Raw genomic sequence first — 22,654 nt, 5'->3', positions numbered from 1 at the left:
CCTATCAGATTCCTTCTCCTCCAGCCTCTAATTTTCCCTCCTACCCAGATTCACCAATCATCTTCTAGCCTGTCCTCCTTTCCCAACCCCCACCGTTTTATTCTGGCATCTTCACCTTCCCTCTCAAACCTGATAAAGAGTCTCAGCCCAAAATATTGACTGTTTATTAATTTCCATAAATGCTGCCTGACCTGCTGAGTTCCTCTAGCATCTTGTGTGTGTTGCTTTGGATTTCCAGCATCTGCAGAATCTCTTGTATTATTAATCGTATTATGTTTAAGGTTTAGTTAAGACTTAAGGATAATGAGGTTTAAAATCACTGGTATATGTTATGAAATTTCTTATCTTCATGGTAGCAGTACATTGCAGTGCATAAAAATAGAGAAAATAGTAACAGTGAGTTACAGTGTATGTGTGCTTTGATTTTATATATTTATAAAATCAAACCAAGTTTAATTGTCATTCAAACCATACGAGAGAAAGAAGTAAAAAAGAACCTAGTCATGTAAGAAAACACATTTTTAGTCCAAGACCCGTAGCGTCAAGTCCCGCAAATTGATTGTTCCAGGCAGTCCAGCCTGTAATAACACTAATCCAACACTGGAGGGCAGCACCAACAGGAAAAGCCACCCCCGACTGAGTCTGGACACCATGCTACATTGCAAGCTCACGGCTTGAGGTCTAGTCCTCACAGCAACCGAAGCAACCCTGCTGTCTCGCCACCTGTCTTTTCACCAAACAAGAGAAGCAGGCCTGTGGCAATCAATGTCCAACAAGGTCTTGTGATCACAAAAGAAAAGTCCAAGACAGTCACTCATGGTTTCAATACACACTGCCATGGCAGCAACTGGAAAGCACCGACTTTGATGCTCTGAGTAGCAGGCAGCAGCATGGTCTGCACCCAGGTCCGGATCCTCCTGCAGCCTACTGGCCTGACTCAAACTCCTCAGCCAAATGGCCTGACTCGCCTCCTCTGAACCATCAGCCAGCTACTCCAAAGAATGAGCAGCTCACTGATGCGATAGACCTGCTGTACATGTAGTTATTGGAGTCAAGGATAGTCTCACTATGTATAAAAATGCATTTAACAAGGAAAGAAAGCACCTTTGGTTGGCCCCCAACAGCTCACTGCATGTATACGTGCCACCATCTTACCGGAAGATTTTATTATGCTTAAATTATAGTATTTTTTATAGTTAAATTAAATAAGTAGTGCAAAATTAAAAATAAAAATAAAAGTAGTGAGGTAGTGCTCATGGTTCAATGTCCATCAGGAATCGGGTGGCAGAGAGGAAGAAACTGTTCCTGAGTTGTTGAGTGTGCGCCTCCTTCCCAATGGTAGCAATGAGAACAGGGCATTGAGCATGGTGAGAATGCATTCAACTCCCCAATATTACCATCCCATATATTCAAACAAAATTTACTTCTGTCATCCAAATTATTGCTTTAATATGCTTATCGGTAACTATAATAGAATTATGATATTTGGCTGAATTGAGAAAGGATCTCTTCTGCAGGCATTTTACTCAAGTTTTAAATCTTTACTGATGAACTTTCTATGTTGAATATTCAATTTAAATCTTTATTCTCTGTGTGTTTTCAGATTTTGTGGAAATCAGTTACCAAGAGATATTATTAGTACAGGTAAACATGCAATTTAATTCAAATCTCTACAGAACAACATGCTGGAATAGACATATTTTCAGAAATGAATTCATCTTAAATATTACTTAAATATTTTATGTAATGCTAATATGTAAGTTATTTGTAATAAGTGTCTCTCCTCTGTGAAAATTTCTAACTATGCAAGTTAAGTGCAGCATTATTCTTATAGTTAATAATAGTAATTTCAGTCAAATGTAATTGCAAGCATCTGTTCACTGTCATGGTCATGCCAATTTCTGCTTTTGGTCCATGGACAATCTTTCACTTTAAAACAACTCCAAATGAATAATTTAGGACTATATATCAACCTCAGTAGTCAACCTCAGAAGGACAATGACTTCCAATCTCTTTGGCTCCGGAAACAATGAGACAATTTTGGCAAAAGAAAGATTCAGAATTACATGAGGTTCAGGTCACAGTCCAATAAATTTCTCGGGTCACTCACTAATATACAGCAAAGACTTTACAACTTTGAAAAGCACTTTGAAAATTTCTCTCCCACCACACCAAAGATATTTTGGGCCAGCACATATATGTTGATGATAACCATACATGTGAAGCTCTTGGGTATTTGCTGTTTAGTGCTTCTTACAATAATAGATTAGAACTACTTCAGCATTGAACTGATGCTGTCAATATTATCTGGGTCAGACTTCACTGCTTGCTTTGGCAGAGCTAGGGTTCCCTCTAGAGGGGAGCTGAAGAACTGGGCTGGGCCTTTGAAGAAGAGGATTTGACAGACATGGAAGACAAATACCCTGTCTTTCAGTAAAGACCTTTTCTTCCTAAGTAGCTAGGTGCTCTGCAACTGACTGCTATTAGATAATTATTCCTTACCATGTCTTTATTACAGGAGGAGAAAATTACAGAGCAATGTATCATGAACTATTTAACACACATATTGAACATTGTCAGATATTTGGTGACATCAAATTCGCTTTAATGAAACCCCACATGAGGCTCCCTTTTGCCCATTCTGAAATACAAAAGCCAAACAGCTCTGAATGATGAAAGGTTCTTTTCTGGGTTTCTTTTTAAAGTAGTTAATGATAGATGCCTTTAAGCAGGGGTTCCTAACCTGGGGTCCACGGACTCTTAGGTTAATTTTAGGGGTCCATGGCATAAAACAGGTTGGGAACCTCTGCCTTAAAGCTGTTATGTTAACATTAGTTACAGTCCATGGAAAAGTTATTTAACATGCTCTATAAGCCTATCACATACCAGAAATAGTCCAACTTGCATTGTTGTCAGAGGTGCCACAGCCCAGTAAATATATTGTAAGTGAATTGATGTAAGGTAGGAATTTATTCTCACTCAACACACACAAGATGCTGCAGGAACTCAGCAGGCCAGGCAACATCTAGGAAAAGAGTAGTCAAAGTTTCAGGCCAAAACCCTTCGACAGGACTCAACTTCGCACAGTAGTAATCCAATCACAAACAAGAGAAAATCTGCTAATTCTGGAAATCCGAGCAACACACACAAAATGCTGCAGGAACTCAGCAGGCTAGGCAGCGTCTAGGAAAAGAGTACAGTCGACGTTTTGGGTACTCCTGCAGAAGGGTTCGGCCCAAAACGTTAACTGTACTCTTTCTGTAGATGCTGCCTGGGCTGCTGAGTTCCTCCAGCATTTTGTGTGCATTGCTCGGATTTCCAACATCTGCAGATTTTCTCTTGTTTGTGAACTTATTCTCAGTTTATTTGACCCCTATATTAAAAATATAAAAATTCATCCCATAAACAACATGCCTTTGCCTCCTTTTTCAAAGATTTTGATATAAAGAATAAATTTCTCCAAAACTCATCTAAACAAAATACTGCAATATTATAATATTATGTCAAATTTTTGCACCCATTGTGAGGTGGCTGTTTTTGAATCTGTTACAAAATAAAATTAATTGGTGTTGATGTTGTTTTATTTTATGGCAGCATATAATTTATTGGGATGGAGAATAGCAAGATTCTATGGGGAACTTAGAACTTATGCCTTTCGTTTTCTCTTTGTTATAGGCAATGTTATGACTTTGAAGTTTTTGTCAGACTCATCAATTACGGCAAAAGGTTTTCTACTTGCGTATAAAGCCATCAATCCACCCTCTCCTGCCTCAGAACCTGAGACAAAAAACACTACAAGTCGATGAAATCACAAGGATTGCTATTCATCCAGTCAAGCCTGCTGTTCAAAGAATTCAGTTACTTGTCTCATAAACATTAGGACTGGAATCTCTTACACAGAACATAGAACATATTATATAGAAAAGTACAGCACAGGAACAGGCCATCAGCTCACAATCTGGCGCCAAACCAGGTAAAAAGCAAATCAAAACCATCTAAACACTAATCCCTCCTACATACACCATGTCCATATCCCTCCAACTCCTTACATCCCCATGCCTATCCAAATCTCTGTTAAATCTCTCAGCATCCAATATAGTTGGCTCCACCACCATACCAGGCAGCACATTCCAGGGATCCATAACTCTCTGAGTAAAAAACTTACTCCTCACATCCCCCTTGAACCTAGCCCCTCTCACCTTCAATGCATGCCTGCTGGTATTACAAACTTCAAACCTGAGAAACAAATACTCTCTGTCCACTCTACCTAGGCCTCTCATAATCTTAAAAACCTCTATCAAATCTCCCTTCAGCCTCTGGCACTCCAGAGAAAAAATCCTAAGTTTATCCAGCCTCTCTGATAAGCCAGACAGCATCCTGTAAAACCTCTTCTGTACCACATTGCTTCTGGGTGTGGGGCTATCAGAACTGTATGTAATACTGCAGATGTGGCCTAAGTAGAGTTTTATAAAGTTGCAGTATAACTTCCTGACTTTCGAACTCTTATTATTACTCTTAATAGTAAGGAGTTCCCTACCTTCTTATGCCATGAACCAATACCATTAAGCAAAATGTCCATGGACCATTAATTGGAAGCTTAACATAATCTTCAAAAAAATAATTAACAACACAACGGTGTTTATAGGTGCTCAGCGCAGCACTTGTTTGAAGGAACCATAACGGTGAATAGTTTAATTCTAGATGCGTTGATTATTTCAATAGCTTATACCCTTTATTTGATACAATAGTTATCAATAAACAAGCAGATATCTTCAAAACACTGCCCAATCCTTGAAAGCAAGTAAATCATAAATTTTATTTTCTTTTAATGTATCCTTTTTAACTTTACTAAATACTATTAGGTACTTTGTCAAATACTTCAATCGTCTGATTGTTACAAATGTTTCACATTTTTTCACATGCTTACGTACACTTTTTGAATGTTTTGCTATAAGAAATGCATCAATAAAATTATAAATGTTAAAAAAACTAATTTAAGTATAAACTAAGGTTCTCAATAAAATGCTGATATTAACTATCCTGCTCACATTGCAGTCTTACTATGTAAATCTCTGTAGTGGGGTTAAAGGTGACTTGCTTCCAAATTGGTAAATTGGTTAAGTTCGAATACATCACATCACATCAACTAGTTCATTGTTAACTATTCCACTAAATAAGTTGCTAAATCAGTTTGTTATTGTTACATACTGAGGAACAGTGAAAAACCCGTCTTGCATATTGTTCATACAGATCAATTCATTACAACAGTGTATTGAAGTAGATGTTATTTCAAAGACAGCAAGCACTATTAGCAAAAATTGTAACCATGTTTCCCACAGCTAAAAAAAATTAGACACCCAGCTGAGAACTCATCAACTTATAGATACAAGCACACAACAATACCAACACTCTTTCAGATATTGGAGGGTACTGTTTACTTGCAGTTACCAGCAGGGTCCACACTTCTATGTTTACTGAGAGTTCTTGAGAGGCTAGTTAGTCACAATGGGAGATAGCCACTGTGTTACGGGGTGGGGGTAGGGGGGAAATCACAGAACACTTCACATTCACAACCATGTCCCAGGCAAGATGGTCGCTGTAAAGCCATGAGATGCTGCGAATGCCTGGACTGTGGCAAAGGCAGCAATTAAGACAAATATCTGCATATAGTTTGATTAAGCATTATTGGTTGTTTAAATAATTAATTACAGGTTATAAGTTAAAAAAAAATGTTAATTGCAAATGTCATTATGCTACCTGCCACATGATATGTGCACACCTTTGCTTAAAGTAAAACACAAAGCCAGAACCACATTCCCAAACTCCCAAGTTTTTCTTTGAGTTAATTTAATGTTTTGAATTACAAAACATAACATTGGCTACGAGGTATTTTTAAAACGAACCTGAGACGGCTACTGACCTGTTAAAGTGAGGTGAGATGTTCGAAATAAAATAAAATGCAGTATGAGCAACATCGAAACAATTTAGCGCAGCCCAGCACGTGGAGAGACAATCTTCAGAAGGCAAGACACAATCCAGTTTTTTAAAGACAGAAAATGGAAAAAATTCGCAGTTCATAAAGGGTAAGTACTGGGTGATAATAATCATTAAAAAAATTAGAAATGGCTGGACATATCGGAAAGATTGATGAGTTTTTTTACACTACGCCGTGTACATACATCTATTGACGTTTCTGGACACATCTTCAGTAATGTTCCTGGAATTATCGGGTGTTTCGGGTCTTTCAACATCATACAACCTCCTCCAGGTGACCCAGCCGGGGCTGATCACATCCCAGCTTGTGTCCAGATGGCTAGCTACTTATGACTCCATTGCTCCCCTCTTTTGAGCCACAGCCATCTTGAGGCCCTCTCTGCCGCATTGGTGATACTGTGGATGGCTCTCCTCTTCCTCTCTCCCTCAATGCCCAAAATGCTGAAGGCTCTAACTAAAGAACGGGCTACGAATCCCCTACAACCAACCTCCACTGGAAGACACCTCGCTCTCCATCCAGCCTGCTGACAGTTGCTGACCAGTCCTGCGTACTTGGAGAGCTTCCTTTCAAAGGCCTCTTTAATTGGTTCATGAACTATTGGAACAGTATTTTGAAGAAAATTAAATAGCCAATGAGAAGAGAGTGGTAATTTTGCTGCACTCATTAGGTTTGAAGGCATATAGTTTGCCTTGAAGTTTGACTGCTCCAACCAAGCCTGCAGAAATGAGCTTTCCTGTTATTGTAAAAGTGACGCAGGAACACTTGGAACCAAAGCCATTGTTGATTGCAGAATGCTTTAAATTTATGTGGAATCAAAAAGAAGGGGAGTCCATTACAGCATATGTGGCCGAATTGAAGAGATTGAGCATTGTCAGTTTGGTAATGGTCTTAATGATACATTGAGAGATTGTTTCATTTGTGGAATCTTAAAAGAAGGCATTCAAAAATGGCTTCTAACTGAAACACAGCCTACATTCAAACGAGCAATGAAAATCACTGTTTCAATGGAAACTGCAGACAGATGCAATTGAGTTACAGTCAGGAATGAAAGTGAGTGTGAATAAAATTGCAGTGTCTTAACAGAAACCAGCCCGGTCAAACATTGTGTTACCATTGTGGCAGGGGTCCACATACACGAAATAAATGTAGTTTCAAAGGTGAAAATTGCAGAAAATGCAACAAAATAGGACACATACAAAGAGAATGCTGGGCAGACAAAAATAAAAGGATGGCACAGAGGAGAAAATGCTAAAAAGTCAAATTGTAGTTTCAAAAAGAGCATGCTATTGATGAAAAAACTGATAATGTTGAGAATGACATGGATTGTGTAGCCTTGAGATTAACAGTGTGGAAATTAGCAACAGATAAGCAATAAATGGTTTACACCAGAAGTGAGGCAAATTAATTAAAATGGAATTGGACACTGGTTCAGTTGTTCCAGTCATTCTACAAAATGAGTTTGATCAGCATTTCAAAGATACTAAACTGAAGCCTGCAAATATCCAACTAAGAACTTACACTGGAAAAAATATAACTCCTGCAGGAATGACATTTGTGACAGTGAAATACAACAATCCGCAAGCCAAATTGAGTTTATATGTGTTAAAAACAGAAGGACCAGTATTATTGAGGTGTGAATAGCAACTACAACTTGATTGAAGATCTATCCACAATTTGCATACCACATCCCCTGCAATGAAGCCATATGAAAGAAAAGGAATTAGAAAGGTTCTGGATGATGCTACAACTGTTTCCATGCTGTACACCATGAACCATTGCTTAACAGAGGACAAATAGGCACTGGTGCCAACCTTTGTGGATTTTCTGCCAAGACGGCATTTGCATACAAAGCTCCTTCGGTCAACATCTTCTGGATAGATCATGAAACTGTATATTTCACTTCTTTTAGGTATTCTATGTTTGTTTTTAGTCTTGGATGTGATTCAAGAATGGTTGAAGCCCGTGTTTTGCTGTTTGGAAATTATTTGGGTGTTCCCACACTTTGCAGTCTCCGAGAGGATTCCAGGAGGCAGAGCTGACAAGTGCAGGCAGGCTGTGGGACAGGGTGCAAGCCGATATTTGACTTCACGCTGTTGATTAAAGCTTCTAATGCTCGCTGATCAAAACAACAAGGGAGACTGAAGAATCGAGGCAAGTGTGGAGGATGAGCGCCAGCTGTCTATCTTTTGATATTTCTGCTACAGAGAAGGAAAGGGTGTGGCATGGAGAGTGCTAGCCAGATTTTCTGTGTTTCGTATGTGGACTTGGACTAAGTACTTTTTTTTCAGTCTTAAAAGTTTTTTGATGTTCTGTGTTTTTTGCTTGATCCTTCTTGATTTTTTGTGCGGGAAGAATTTTGGGGGTTGATGTGCCTATACCGTCTTGTTCATTTTTTTTGTGTGGGAGGAGTGATATCGGGGTTGATGTGTATTTACATTTTTGTTCACTTTTTTTATGCGAGGAGGGAGTATGGGGGGGGTTGATGATCGTGCTGTCCTTCTTTTCTTTCATAGTTTTATGGCTACCTGGAGAAGAAGAATTTCAAGTTGTATACTTTGATAATAAGTGAACCTTTCTCCTTTCTTCTCCATGCCTCTAGTTGGAAAGCATATTGGGCCAAGGAAGAACCATGCTGCTCAGAGGACTTGTGACAGTGACGAAAGCAGTGGCCTGACTACAACAGTTTTTGTAGGCAGCATATCCAAGAAAGCTCCTGAAATGTTAATCAGGTAGTTACATGCAAAATGTGGTTTGGTTTTAAGCTGAAAGGGAGTTCAATGAGCTTCAAGAAAGTTCTAAGCATCCGGCTTTTCTAAGGAACCAGAACCTACTCTTCATGCATTAAGGGTATTACATGAACTTCAAGTGGGAGACAAAAAGTTGCTTGTAAAAGTAGATGCAAAGACCAAAGCCCAGTTGGAGAATGGAAGGCCAAAAAGAAAGGAGTCAATAGAAATACGGAAAAAGAGGATTCGTCAGATGATGCTTTGGAAGAGGAAACATAAGAGGATAGATTAGTTTGTGTAAGAAGCAACAGAAGAATTAATAAGAGAATACTCCAGTGAATTAAATGCACCTTCCTAAGATCAAGATGCATAAACCAGCAGAAGAAAAAGTAGGGAAGGAGAAGAAGAATGTGAACAAGAAAGAGAGAAGGAACGTGAGAAAGAAAAAGGAAAGGATCAAAGTAGATCCAGAAAGAGAAAAGATTCAGAGCTGTCGGAACCACTTCCTGCAGTCTCAGAGTCAACTCCTACAACCACCACAGAGGAGCCCCGGAACATGGGATTGTTTCACAGCCACAAGTCTCACTGGCCAAGCAGAGAAATCTTGTTTGTCAGGAAAGAAGTTATCCCACAGAAGTAAGAAATTCTCCACAGCAATTAAAACTTTAAGCCTGAATAGACAATTTAAAATGTACTGTACTGTGGATGTCTGTATATAGTAGTTGTATTTTATAACACACTGTGCACATCATTGAAATGCATTCTCTGTTGAGATGCAGTTTATTGCTAAACAGGGAGAAATGTTGTGCATTTAATATTTGAGTAGGCTTGTATATACAAACATTGTTTGATTAAGCATTCTTATTTGTTTAAGTAATTTATTATGGGTTATATGTAAAAATAAGTTAATTGCATAAATCACTATACTACCACATGATATGTATGCACCTTCACTTAAGGTAAAAGACAAACCCAGACCCACATTCCCAGACTCCCGTGTCTTTCTTTCGGTTAATTTAATGTTTTGAAGTAACAAATCATAACAGAAGTCAAGAAGAAAAAGTTTAGGTGAGGGAATTCTGAAATAAAAACAGAGAATTCTGGAGAGATTTAGCACCTCAGGTAGCATATGTGGGAAGAGAAAAAGCATTAACGTTTCAGTCAGAACATTTAACTGTGTAATTTTTTTTATATATTCTAGGCTAACTATTTTGCTATTTCTGGGTGCTATCTGATCTGCTGAGTACCCACAGTATTTTCTAGGTTGCAGTAACGTATTTGAAGGTCTAAGGGAAGGTCAGTCTTTGTATGACTGGAAAGCAGGAAATGTATAGAATGCAGCTCTATGCATGATGGCTTAGTAAATATGAATGTAGGTTTAATCTGACAGACCCATTTAATAAAGTTGATTTTGAACCTTCTTTGGACATATAAAAAACTGCCCTTCTGTGAAAGGACAGCAACTGCCATTTTACATACAAATGCTATTAAAAACCTCACTGACGTTAAATTTTGGTGCAGGAGCGGAGGCTCCTGTAGCGCCTACCGGATGGGAGGAGAGTAAAAGGTCCATGGTTAGGGTGAGATGCATCCCTGATAATGCTTTTCGCCCTGCCCAGGCAGCGTTTATGGTAGATGTTCTCAATGGTGGGCAATTGGGTGCCAATAATCTGCTGGGCAGTTACGTTGCCTCTTCATGATCTCATACCTTATTTCTCTTTTTGTGTTTGCTCTGTTCATGACATCCCCGTTAGATATTCGTTTCATCCATAATATTCTTTGCATCCTCCTCAAAAACCACATCTCTGCTGCTTCAATTCGTTTCCTCATGTTACTAGATATTGTCCAACGTTCTGAGCCATATAACATAACTGGATAAATGTAACATTTCAGTACTGTGAGGCGGGTTGTCATGCCTAGTTTAGTATTGGTCAATATACTCTTCATTCTCATAAAGGTGTCTTTTGCCATCCCTATTCTTCTTTGGATGTCCATGTTGCATCTGCCATCTGACGTCACCCAGCTTCCTAAGTAGCAAAAGTTCTGTACTTGTTCTATGTCTTCCCCGTTTATTCTCAGCCTGCAGATAGGATTTTCCTTCTTTTTGAATATCACCATACATTCTGTCTTTTTGCAATTGATGGATAGACCCATTTTTGCACTTTCTTCAACAACTATATCAATTAAGTTTTGTAGTTCTTCCTCCATACTTGAAATTAACACAGTGTCATCCACTTATCTGAAAATATTGATATTTTCACCTCCAACTTTGATTCCCAAGATGTCTCATATTTTTTGTAGTATTGTTTCACTGTATACATTAAATAAATCGGGGAGAAAACACACCCTTGTCTAACGCCTCACTTGATTTTTGTAAACTGACTCATTTCTCCATCTATTTTTACAGCGGTGGTTTGCTCCCAACACAGATTTCTGATTAGGCAGAGGTCATTCGAATTTAAATCTAAAGTTTCCTGTAATATTTCAAATAACTTATTGTGCTTCACTTTATCAAATGCTTTTGTGTAGTCGATAAAACAAACAAACAAATCTTTTTGCACTTGAATAGCTCGTTCTGTTAGTATCCTGAACATCAATATTGCATTTCTTGTACCTTTGTCTTTCACAAAACCACATTGTTCTTTACCTATTTCAGCTTGTATCTTACTTTTAGCTCTTGTCATCAAAATTCTTAGAAGTATCTTGGTGATATGACTCATTAAACTTATGGCCCTATGTAATTCACATTCTATTGCTCCAGGTTTCTCAGGAAGAGTGATAAATACTGATTTTTTAAATCTGTTCTGGTATTAAGAAAGGCCTTCCTGAAGATAAATCCAAAGAAGGCGCGGGCCCAGATGGCGTCCCAGGACGGGTTCTCCGGGCCTGTGCAAGCGAGCTAGCTGGAGTGTTTGCTGACATCTTCAACTGCTTCTTGCTTCAGTCTAAGATCCCCTCATGTTTTAAGAAGGCAACGATAATCCCAGTGCCAAGGAACAGCAAGGTGGCATGCCTGAATGACTATCGACCTGTGGCTCTGACACTAATTGCTATGAAGTGCTTCAAGAGATTGGTTCACACATCAACCACAGCCTACCGGTCAACCTCGACACTTTGCAATTCGCCTACCAGAACAACAGGTCAACAGCAGATGCCATCTCTCTGGCCCTACGTTCCTCCTTAGAACACCTGGAGAATAAGGACGCATACATAAGGCTCCTTTTCATTGACTACAGCTCTGCCTTTAATACCATCAATCCAAATAAACTGATTCCTAAGCTCCAGAACCTGGGCCTTAGCACTCAGATCTGCAGCTGGATCTTCAACTTCCTCTCAGACAGGACCCAGGCTGTAAAAATAGGGGACAAGCTCTCCTCTACAATCACACTGAACACCGGTGCCCCACAAGGCTGTGTATTCAGCCCCCTGCTGTACTCATTGTACACCCATGATTCTGTAACCAAGTTTCCATCAAACTCAATATATAAGTTTGCTGATGACACAACACTTGTAGGCCGTATCTTGGGTAATGATGAATTTGAGTACAGAGAGGAAATTAAGAACCTGGTGGCATGGTGCAAAGACAACAACCTATCCCTCAACGTCAGCAAGACGAAGGAATTGGTTGTTGACTTCAGAAGGAGTAGCAGACCGCACAACCCAATTTACGTCGGTGGTGCGCAAGTGGAACAGGTCAAAAGCTTTAAGTTCCTTGGGGTCACTATCACAAATGGCCTGGCTTGGTCCAACCAAGCAGAGTTCACTGCCAAGAAGGCCCACCAGCGCCTTTACTTTCTGAGAAAACGAAAGAAATTTGGCCTGTCCCCTAAAACCCTCACTAAATTTTATAGATGCACCGTAGAAAGCAGTCTTCTAGGGCAGCGGTCCCCAACCACCTGGCTGTGGACCCGTGCCAGGCCACAAAGCATGTGCTACCGGGCCGCGAGGAAATGATATGATTTGGCGATATGAGTCAGCTGCACCTTTCCTCATTCCACTGTCGAGCTTGAATGCATGTGAGGTCATTACCCGTGCATCATCCATGTCAGCACGGGAAGAAGGTCAACTCCTCGAGCTTGCAAATGACGGTGGGCTGAAAAGTATGTTTGACATAACACCTCTGCTGGCATTCTAGATCAAAGACAAGGCTGAATATCCTGAGATAGCCATGAAAGCACTGAAAACGTTGCTTCCATTTCCAACATATCTCTGCAATGAATGCAATGAAAACTAAATTGCAGAATAGACTGGACATAAGGAACCCCCTTCGAGTATCGCTGTCTGCCATCACCCCTCAATGCACCGTCTTGCTGCAGGAAAACAAGTATTCAGCCCAGGGCTCCCACTGATTCAACGATATTGGTGTGTTGCAATGATTTTATATGTTCATACAGGGAAAATATGTGCTGTGTGTTTAATATCCAAACGTTACTTAAAATGTTATGATGTTATTGACTTATAAGTGACTTATATAACCATATGACAATTACAGCACGGAAACAGGCCATTTCTGCCCTTCTAGTCCGTGCCGAACGCTACTCTCACCTAGTCCCGCCGACCTGCACTCAGCCCATAACCCTCCATTCCTTTCCTGTCCATATACCTATCCTATTTTTTCTTTAAATGATAATATCGAACCTGCCTCTACCACTTCTACTGGAAGTTCGTTCAACACGTATTTCAAGCTCCCCTGTCCTCCCCTGATAATTGAATTATCACTATATTCATGTGAGGAAAATATGCGCTGTGTGTTTAATATTAAATTTGTTAGATAAACCCTTTTAGAAATGAAATTGAGTGTATTAGCCAAGTATCACCTATATTCCGGTCGTGATTAACACCCCCCGCTGAACAGAATCGCCAAAAAGGATTTGAGGGAAAAAATTGGCACATTCACGCATGCGCACTGGTGCCCGCGCAAGGCTTCATGGTCATTGCAGTCTTTCTCGGGGTGAACACAACATATTTGACTGCTACTCTTGTCCGTTGGCAATCCTACAACCCCCGGGTTGGCCGGTCCGCAAGAATATTGTCAATAATAAACCGGACTGCAGTGCAAAAAAGTTTGGGGACACCTGTTCTAGGGTGCATCACAACCTGGTATGGAAGTTGTCCTGTCCAAGACCGAAAGAAGCTGCAGAAGATCATGAACACGGCGCAGCACATCACACAAACCAATCTTCCATCTGTGGACTCACTTTACACCGCACGCTGTCGGAGCAGTGCTGCCAGGATAATCAAGGACACGACCCACCCAGCCAACACACTTTTCGTCCCTCTTCCCTCCGGGAGAAGGTTCAGGAGCTTGAAGACTCGTACGGCCAGATTTGGGAACAGCTTCTTTCCAACTGTGATAAGACTGCTGAACGGATCCTGACCTGGATCTGGGCTGTACCCTCCAAATATCCGGACCTGCCTCTTGGTTTTTTTGCACTACCTTACTTCCCATTTTTCTATTTTCTATTTGTGATTTATAATTTAAATTTTTAATATTTACTGATTTTAACTATTTTTAATATTTTTAATATTTGTAATCCAGGGAGTGTGAAGCACAGAATCAAATATCGCTGTGATGATTGTACGTTCTAGTACCAATTGTTTGGCGACAATGAAGTATAAAGTATTATTCCAGTCTCATAAAGGTCATTGATTAAATCAGTAAATTTTTCAATTCCATAATCTTCAAGGGCAACCATTTGTTCTATTACTAATTCATCAGGACCTGCTGCCTTTCCTTTCTTCATCTTATTTACTGCATTACAAACTTCAGATTTTAAAATACTTGGACCTTCAATGTTTTTCTTAATTTCTGGTTTTTTATCTCGATCATCTTCAAATAATTCCTGAATATACTCAGTCCATCTGTTCATTATCTCATCTTTTTCCATGATAATGGCACCGTCCTTTTCTTTCAAACATCCACCTGAAGAACAGAGGAGCTTTTTACCAGTGGTATTCTTGATTTGTTGATGTAACCTTTTCGGATCAGTAATAGGGATTCTTTCTATTTGCTCACATTCCTGGTCTAACCATTCTTCTTTGGCTTTTTGACATAAGCTTTTAACTTTTTTATCTAAGGACATATATTCTATAGGATTTACTTTCTTCTGTCTCCTTTCTTCCATTAGATTTTTGATTTCACCTGTCATCCATTTATACTTTGTGCTTTTTTCATTTTTAGGAATCACTGACTTTGCTGATTCTATCAAGGCATCCTTTAGAGTTAAACTTAATTTCTACATGATTGCTATCATCTTCAACAGATTCTATTTCTAGACTTTGAAATCTATTCCTTACTTAAGTTGTAAGTTTTTGTCTTAGGTTTTCTTCTTTAGTTAATTGTGAGTAGTCAAGGGATTGTTCAGGATTTTTGCTTCCTTAGTTTTTTAAGTTTTACTTTTACATGACATACTACTGGGTTATCGTCACTATTACAGTCTGCACCTGGATATGTTTTGCATTGAGTCACTGAGTTTCTAAATCTTTGGTTTATAGTAATAAAGTCAATTTGATATCTAGTGTCATCACCTGGACTTTTCCAGGTCCACAAGCATCTTGGATGGTTTTTAAAGTCATTCATAATGACCTGATTATTCATCTTGCACCATTCTACCCATTTCTCACCTCTTTCATTTCTTTCCGCAGTCCAAATTTTCCTATGGTATTTTCATTAGCACCTTGTCCTACTTTAGCATTTAGATCTCCCATGACAATAACAGTATCTTGAGATTTGCATCCATTCTTTACTTGTTCAAGCTCTTCATAGAATTTATCTATATCCTCATTTGTTCCATCTGTTGGTGGTGCATATACCTGTATGATTGCTAAATCAAATGGTTTCCCACTGAATCTAACAAGGAGCACTCTTTCTGATATTGCCCAATGTCCTAAATCACTTTTTGCCAAGTTTTCATCCATAAGAATTCTTTGTCCATTAGTATGGGATATTCCACAAGAAAAAATTAGTGGGGACGTCACGTGATGACTGGGATTGAGATGGGTAAGTCCAGCTATCCCGTAAAAAATCAGCAAAGTACCATTTAAACAAAGCAAAGTTAATAAATACTTTCTGAAAACTAGTTATAAACTTCTCAAGACTATTTTATGATATGCCTCCTAAACCGCAACAGAAGAAGTCTGTTGTTGTGAAGTCGCTGCGAGATTGGAAGAAAAAAGGATCTACTGCAGCGATGGAACCTCAGACTCAGGTTGGATCTCCTTCAGAGGAGACACATTTTATCTCTGGTGTAGAAGAACAGGGAGCAATGGCGGCGGTAACGGTCCCTGGGAAGAAGATGCCGGAATTGCACATGTGCAAAGAAGTAGGCATGCGCAAATCGATACAACTCAAACTACAAGAACTGACGGCCACTGCAAGTGAAAGTGATTTAGAGTCAGAATTGGATTCCGTAGAGAACACAGATGAAGAAGAGGAGGAAGAACTGGAAGAGATTAAAAGTAAAGGATATCATGGAGACATAAAATAGGCTTTATTGCAAGTAATGATTGAATTAAAAGGATTAAAAATAGAGCTTAGAGACATGAAGATGAGGTATGATAAAGCTATGAAAAGACAGGAGAAAATGGATAAAAGAAACTTCAAAAGTTGGAAAGAACAATGGAATATATTAACGATAGAGTGGAAAAAACAGAAAATAATATGCTTGTCTGGAAAACAGAAAGAAATCGAATGTTGGAAAAAGTGGACGTGCTGGAAAATTTTAGTAGACGAAATAATATTAAGATTGTTGGTCTTAAAGAAGGTATAGAGGAAGACAATCCAATAGAATTTTTTCAAAGATGGATCCCAGAAACTTTGCAAATGAAAGAGGGAGGCCGATCAATTGAAATTGAGTGGGCACATAGAGCTCTAAGACCAAAACCACAAGATGACCAATATCCATGATCAATTTTAATAAAATGTTTAAGATTTCAAGACAAAGAAAGGATTCTACAGGCGGCTGCCCAAGCTGCCAAGAACAGAAAAGGGCCATTGATGATAGAAGGGAACAAAACTTTTTTCTACCCTGACATAAATTATGAACTTTTGAAGAGAAGGAAGAAATTTAATCCAGTGAAAAAAGTCCTATGGGATCACGGTTATCAATTTATATTGTGTTATCCTGCAACCTTGAAGATATTTTTGGCTAACGGAGAAAAAAGATTTTTTGACGATTACTGGAAAGTGGAGGAGTTTGTGCGAGATTCTTTGAAGATACAAGAACAAACCCAGGGGAGCGAGATGGATTAAAGATGAAGATTGGGTCAAGGAATAGACTTGGTGGATTTTTAAAGGTGGTAGAATATATAAATATATTATTAATTATATGATAGCGGGGAAAAAAGGTTAAAGTTTGAGGAATATTAGTTGGGAATAGTGACAATAATTTTTCTATATATATATATATATATATATATATAATTTTTTTTGTTACGGGGGAGCTGGAAGAAACACTGACCAATCGCTATGGAATTCATGTGCGCAAGCGTGGCTATAGCCATGACCCGCAAAATGGAGGGGGGTAGTGTTGTGTTTTTTTTCATTCACAACATTAGTAGGGGGGTATTTTGTTATTTTTCTTTTTGTATTATATCTATCCTTTATTTCTTTCTTTTTGTCTGGATGATTGGGAGGGAAACACATAGCAACATGGTGAAGTTTAAAGAGATTCCCCAAGGAACTATGAGAGTTGAGATGTTAAGTAATGTTTTAGATTGGAGTAACTTTGCTAAGAATAATGACTAATTTATTGAACTTTTTGAATTTTAATGTTAATGGGCTTAATGGACTGGTGAAAAGAAAAAGAATCTTAACACATATTAAGAAAATGAAGGTAAATTTAGCCTTCTTGCAGGAAACACATTTAACAGAAACAGAACATCAGAAGTTAAAGAGAGATTGGGTGGGTAGTGTTGTTGCAACTTCATTTAATTCAAAAGCGAGGGGAGTAGCAATTTTGATCAATAAAACGTTACCAATTAGAATACAAAATGTAATAACCGATTCTGTGGGGAGATATGTGATTATACACCGTCAACTTTTTTCCGAATTATGGACTCTCATGAATATTTATGCACCAAATGAAAATGATGCAAAATTTATACAAGAAGCTGTTTTGAATTTGGCTGATGCACATGAAAAAATATTAATAGGAGGAGATTTTAATTTTTGCCTAGACCCAGTCTTAGATAGATCAACTAAGGCTGTTACAAAATCGAAGGTAGTAAAACTAACTTTATCATTGATGAAAGATTTAAATTTGATTGATATATGGAGAAGAATCAATCCCAAAGAAAGAGACTATTCATTCTATTCTAATAGACACAAAACTTACTCAAGGATAGATTTTTTCCTATTATCAATGAATATTCAACACAGAGTGAAAAATATGGAATATAAAGCAAGAATACTGTCAGATCACTCTCCTTTATTAATGACAATAATAATGACTGATAAGGAAGAAGTAACTTATAGATGGAAATTTAATTCAACATTATTAAAAAGCCAAGATTTTTGTGATTTTATAAAAAAACAGTTCCAATTTTTTTTTGGATACAAACTCTCATTCAGTGGATGATAAATTTATACCATGAGATGCGATGAATGCATATTTGAGGGGTCAGATAATAAGCTATACGTCTAAAATTAAGAAAGAATATATGGCAGAACTAGATCAAATGGAAAAAGAGATTACAAAATTAGAAAAAGAATCTCAAAGACATATGACAGAAGAAAAACTAAGACAACTTGTCAATAAGAAGTTACAATATAATACGCTTCAGACACATAGAATGGAAAAAGCAATCATGAGAACTGAGCAAAGGTATTATGGGTTAGGTGAGAGAGCACACAAAATTCTTGCTTGGCAGTTGAAAACAGAACAGGCTTCCAAAACGATAAATGCAATTAGAACAAGTGCAAATAAAATTACTGATAAATCTTTAGAAATTAATGAAACCTTCAAAAGTTTCTATTCTGAATTATATCAATGGGAATCACAAAATGATGTTAATGAGATAGAAAGGTTTTTATCACAAGTAACTCTTCCAAAATTGAATTCGGAAGAACAGAAGGGATTAGATATGCTTTTTACATTAAAAGAGGTTGAAGAAGCTTTAGGATCACTTCTAAGTAATAAATCTCCAGGAGAAGATGGTTTTCCATCTGAATTTTATAAAAAGTTTAAAGATTTATTATTTCCTCCTTCTATGGAGTTAATACATCAAGCAGAAAAAATACATAAACTCCCAGAATCTTTCTCAACAGCAATTGTAATAGTATTGCCAAAAAAAGATACAGATCCTTTAAAACCAGCATCATATAGGCCTATTTCTTTGTTGAACACGGATTATAAAATAACAGCAAAAATTTTATCGGATGGATTATCTAAATATTTACCAAAATTAATACATATGGATCAAACAGGATTTATTACAAAGTAGACACTTGGCAGGTAATGTAACTCGGTTACTCAGTATAATTCATTTGGCACAAAAAAGGGAGGAGATGAGTATAGTAGTTGCCTGGGATGCAGAAAAAGCAATTGATAGATTGGAATGGGATTTTTTATTTAAAGTATTAGAAAAATATGGGTTAGGAACACCTTTTATAAACTGGATTAAAACTTTAAATACTAACCCTAATGCTAAAGTAGTGACAAATAGTCAAATTTCAACATCATTCCAGTTAAAAAGGTCAACTAGACGAGGTTGTCCATTATCAACTGCTTTATTTGTATTGGCGATAGAACCATTAGCAGAACTAATTAGAATTGATTCAGATATTAAGGGTTTTAGAGTTAATCAGGAGGAATATAAGATTAATCTATTTGCTGATGATGTTTTGATTTACTTAACAAACCCACAGCATTCATTACATAAATTATCTTCTAGATTGGATGAATATGGGAAAGTATCAGGGTATAAAATAAATTGGGATAAAAGTGAAATTTTACCTCTTACTAAAGGAGACTATAGCCAATGTCGATTAGCAACCCAATTTAGATGGCCGGTAAATGGTATAAAGTATTTAGGTATAAGACTTGATAATGATGTAAAGAATTTATATAAATTTAATTATTTACCACCATTGAAAAAAATTCAGGATCTTGACAAATAGATGATACTACCAATAACATTAGTGAGTAGAGTCAATGTTGTAAAAATGAATATATTTCCTAGATTACAGTATTTGTCTCAAACATTACCAATACAATTGCCACAGAAATTTTTTCAAGACTTAAATAAATGTGTGAGAAAATTTCTTTGGAAACGTAAGATGTCAAGGATATCATTGGAAAAATTGACATGTAAATTTGAGTTAGGAGGGTTACAACTTCCAAACTTTAAGAATTATTATAAAGCAAATCAACTTAGATTTATTGCATCTTCCTTTGATGGTTGAAAACCGGCCTGGATTAGAATAGAACTAGATAAGATAAGAGAAAATACACCCGAAGATTTTATATATAAATGGGAATCTAAATGGATACAGGAAAAGAAAGAATCTCCTATGTTAAAACATTTGATTGATCTATGGAATAAGATAAATGTTGATAATGAAATAAAGAAATCTTTATTAGCAAGGAGACCTTTGATCCAAAACAGACTTATTCCTTTTACAATGGATAATCAACTTTTATATAATTGGTACCAAAAAAGGATGAGATCTATAGGAGACTGTTATGAATGAGGTATATTGATGTCATTTGAACAACTAAAGGATAAATACAAAATATCAAGTAACACTTTCTTTTGTTACCTTCAATTAAGGGCTTACTTAAAAGGAAAACTGGGTCAAACAATGTTTTTGCCAAAACCCAATGAAATTGAAATTTTAATTCAAAAAGGAAAAATTAAAAAAATTATTTCTTTTATGTATAATTTGATTCAAAAACAGACAATTAAACAAGGAATCCACAAGTTAAAACAAAAATGGGAAACAGATCTGAATATTAATACTGATGAAACAAATTGGTCAAGACTGTCTTGACAGTATGACAAATAAACATTCGACTTAGATTAGTACAATATAATTTTTTACACCAATTATATATTATACCGCATAAAATAAATAGATTAAATTCAAACTTATCTGATCAATGCTTTCGGTGTAATCAAGAAATTGGTACTTTCTTACATTCTACTTGGTCTTGTTCCAAAATTCAACCTTTTTGGATAAATTTAAGAGTTTTACTGGAACTCAACTTCCACATAATCCTACATTATTTTTATTAGGTGATATTGAAGGGATAAAACCGAAACTTAAACTGAATAAATATCAGAAAGAATTTATAAAAATTGCATTGGCAGTAGCCAAGAAGGCTATAGCAGTTACTTGGAAATCGGATTCGTATTTAAGTATGAATCGTTGAAATAATGAAATTTCTAGTTGTATTCCACTCGAAAAAATTACTTATAATTTAAGAGATAAATATGATATATTTTTGAATATTTAGCGCCCTTATTTTCAAAAGATAGGATGGCATATTTCGTTGCTCCGATGATAAAGATGTTGGTCCCTTGGGGAAAGTAATAAATAAATATACTAAATTTATTTTGAATCCTATGGAGCATGTGGAAACCTTCCAATATCCAGGCAGTTCTTTTTTTTTCTTTTTTTTCAGGTAGGGATATATATCGGGGGGAGGGGTTAAGAGGAGGGGGGAGGGTAGATATCATCATTATTATCATTCTATGTAATCACTTCGAAAACTCAATAAAAATTATATTAAAAAAAAGAATAAATTAGTGTTTTGTTTCTAATCTGACATGTTCCAGCACCTATCCAACGAACGTCGCTAATTCCCATGATGTTAGTCTTTAGTCTTTCCATTTCATTTATCACATTGTCCAGTCTTCCTGCTTGATATAGGGTTCTTACATTCCAAGTGGCAATAATTTTCTTTTGTGTTACATGAATTTTATGAGCAGCAGCTTGATGACGGTCGGGGATCCCCTGCTGACCAGAATCAACCCTACCGAGTGAAGCATCTTCAGAATTGTCTTGAAGATCCTCTTGGCACTGTTGCTGTGTGATACATTTTGTGAGTTTGACCATGGTTTTCTTAGCAAATAGATTGTAGGAAACCTAGTATCTAGCAACGGTGGTTTGCTATTGCCTTCCATTGGGAGAACTAAAGAAATTGCCATTTCCCTTCCCAAATGTTCATCCGCCTGTACTATAGCCATTGACATTTGAGGTCCTTTCTCATCCGCCTTCTCCGTCATAAGTTCAGTTACTGAAACTGCCGGATCTGCCGTTGGCCTTCGCTTGTATCCTGAGCAGGAACCCTTGCAGGTGCTACTGTTTTGGGTCAGAGCGGCCCTGGGAGCAATGAATGACTAAGGGGTAACTCCACTTTCCCCACAGCTCTGAAAGTCCCCAGTCAGAGCCTCATTACCGGTTGCAGTTTAGAGTCATACCCAGGACTGCATTAGGGCTTACAGTGCCCATAAAAGTATTCACCCCCCTTAGAAGTTTTCATGTTTTATTTTTTGACAACGTTGAATCACAGTGGATTTATACTGGAAATAGAGCACTAGTGAATGTGAAATTCTCATCCAGACATGAGCATACGATATTTTTTAAAAATTGTCACTAATACATCAATCAACCTCACCACCACTACTTTTATCATTTCTTGGCAGAGTCACATTATGTACAGATACTCCTGTATCTAGCATCACTTTCTGTTCAGTACATACATCCAGTCTATGCATATAAGTTAATCCTATGAATTTATTTTTATTGTGTTCTTTATGCTTATCATTGTGTCTTTAACAATCATTTTGTTCTCCTTTACACTTGTATACTGAAGAATGACAATAAACAACCTTGAATCTTGAATTGCATGCAGAAACATGCCCAGAGAATTTCTAGCCCGACATTCGCAATCTTGGCCATCACATCTTAATGAGATATATCACAATA

The 22,654-nt window shown here is 37.4% G+C and overlaps 1 protein-coding gene across 2 annotated transcripts in view; it reads left to right on the top strand.

Moving 5' to 3' along the window:
• Positions 1-4,291, top strand: part of tnfaip6 (tumor necrosis factor, alpha-induced protein 6) — a 74,405-nt gene extending 70,114 nt beyond the window's left edge. For both annotated transcript variants that reach the window (XM_063048579.1, XM_063048578.1), the window contains 2 exons: positions 1,604-1,644; positions 3,676-4,291. In XM_063048579.1, coding sequence (XP_062904649.1) covers positions 1,604-1,644; positions 3,676-3,806 — 172 coding nt within the window. In that variant the 3' untranslated portion in view covers positions 3,807-4,291. The remainder of the gene's footprint in view (positions 1-1,603; positions 1,645-3,675) is intronic.
• The last annotated feature ends 18,363 nt before the right edge of the window (positions 4,292-22,654 follow it).

This window comes from Mobula hypostoma, chromosome 5 (assembly GCF_963921235.1).
Source record: "Mobula hypostoma chromosome 5, sMobHyp1.1, whole genome shotgun sequence".
Taxonomy (NCBI): domain Eukaryota; kingdom Metazoa; phylum Chordata; class Chondrichthyes; order Myliobatiformes; family Myliobatidae; genus Mobula; species Mobula hypostoma.
Note: the sequence above shows the minus strand (reverse complement) of the source record. Positions and strands in the feature narration are given on the sequence as shown.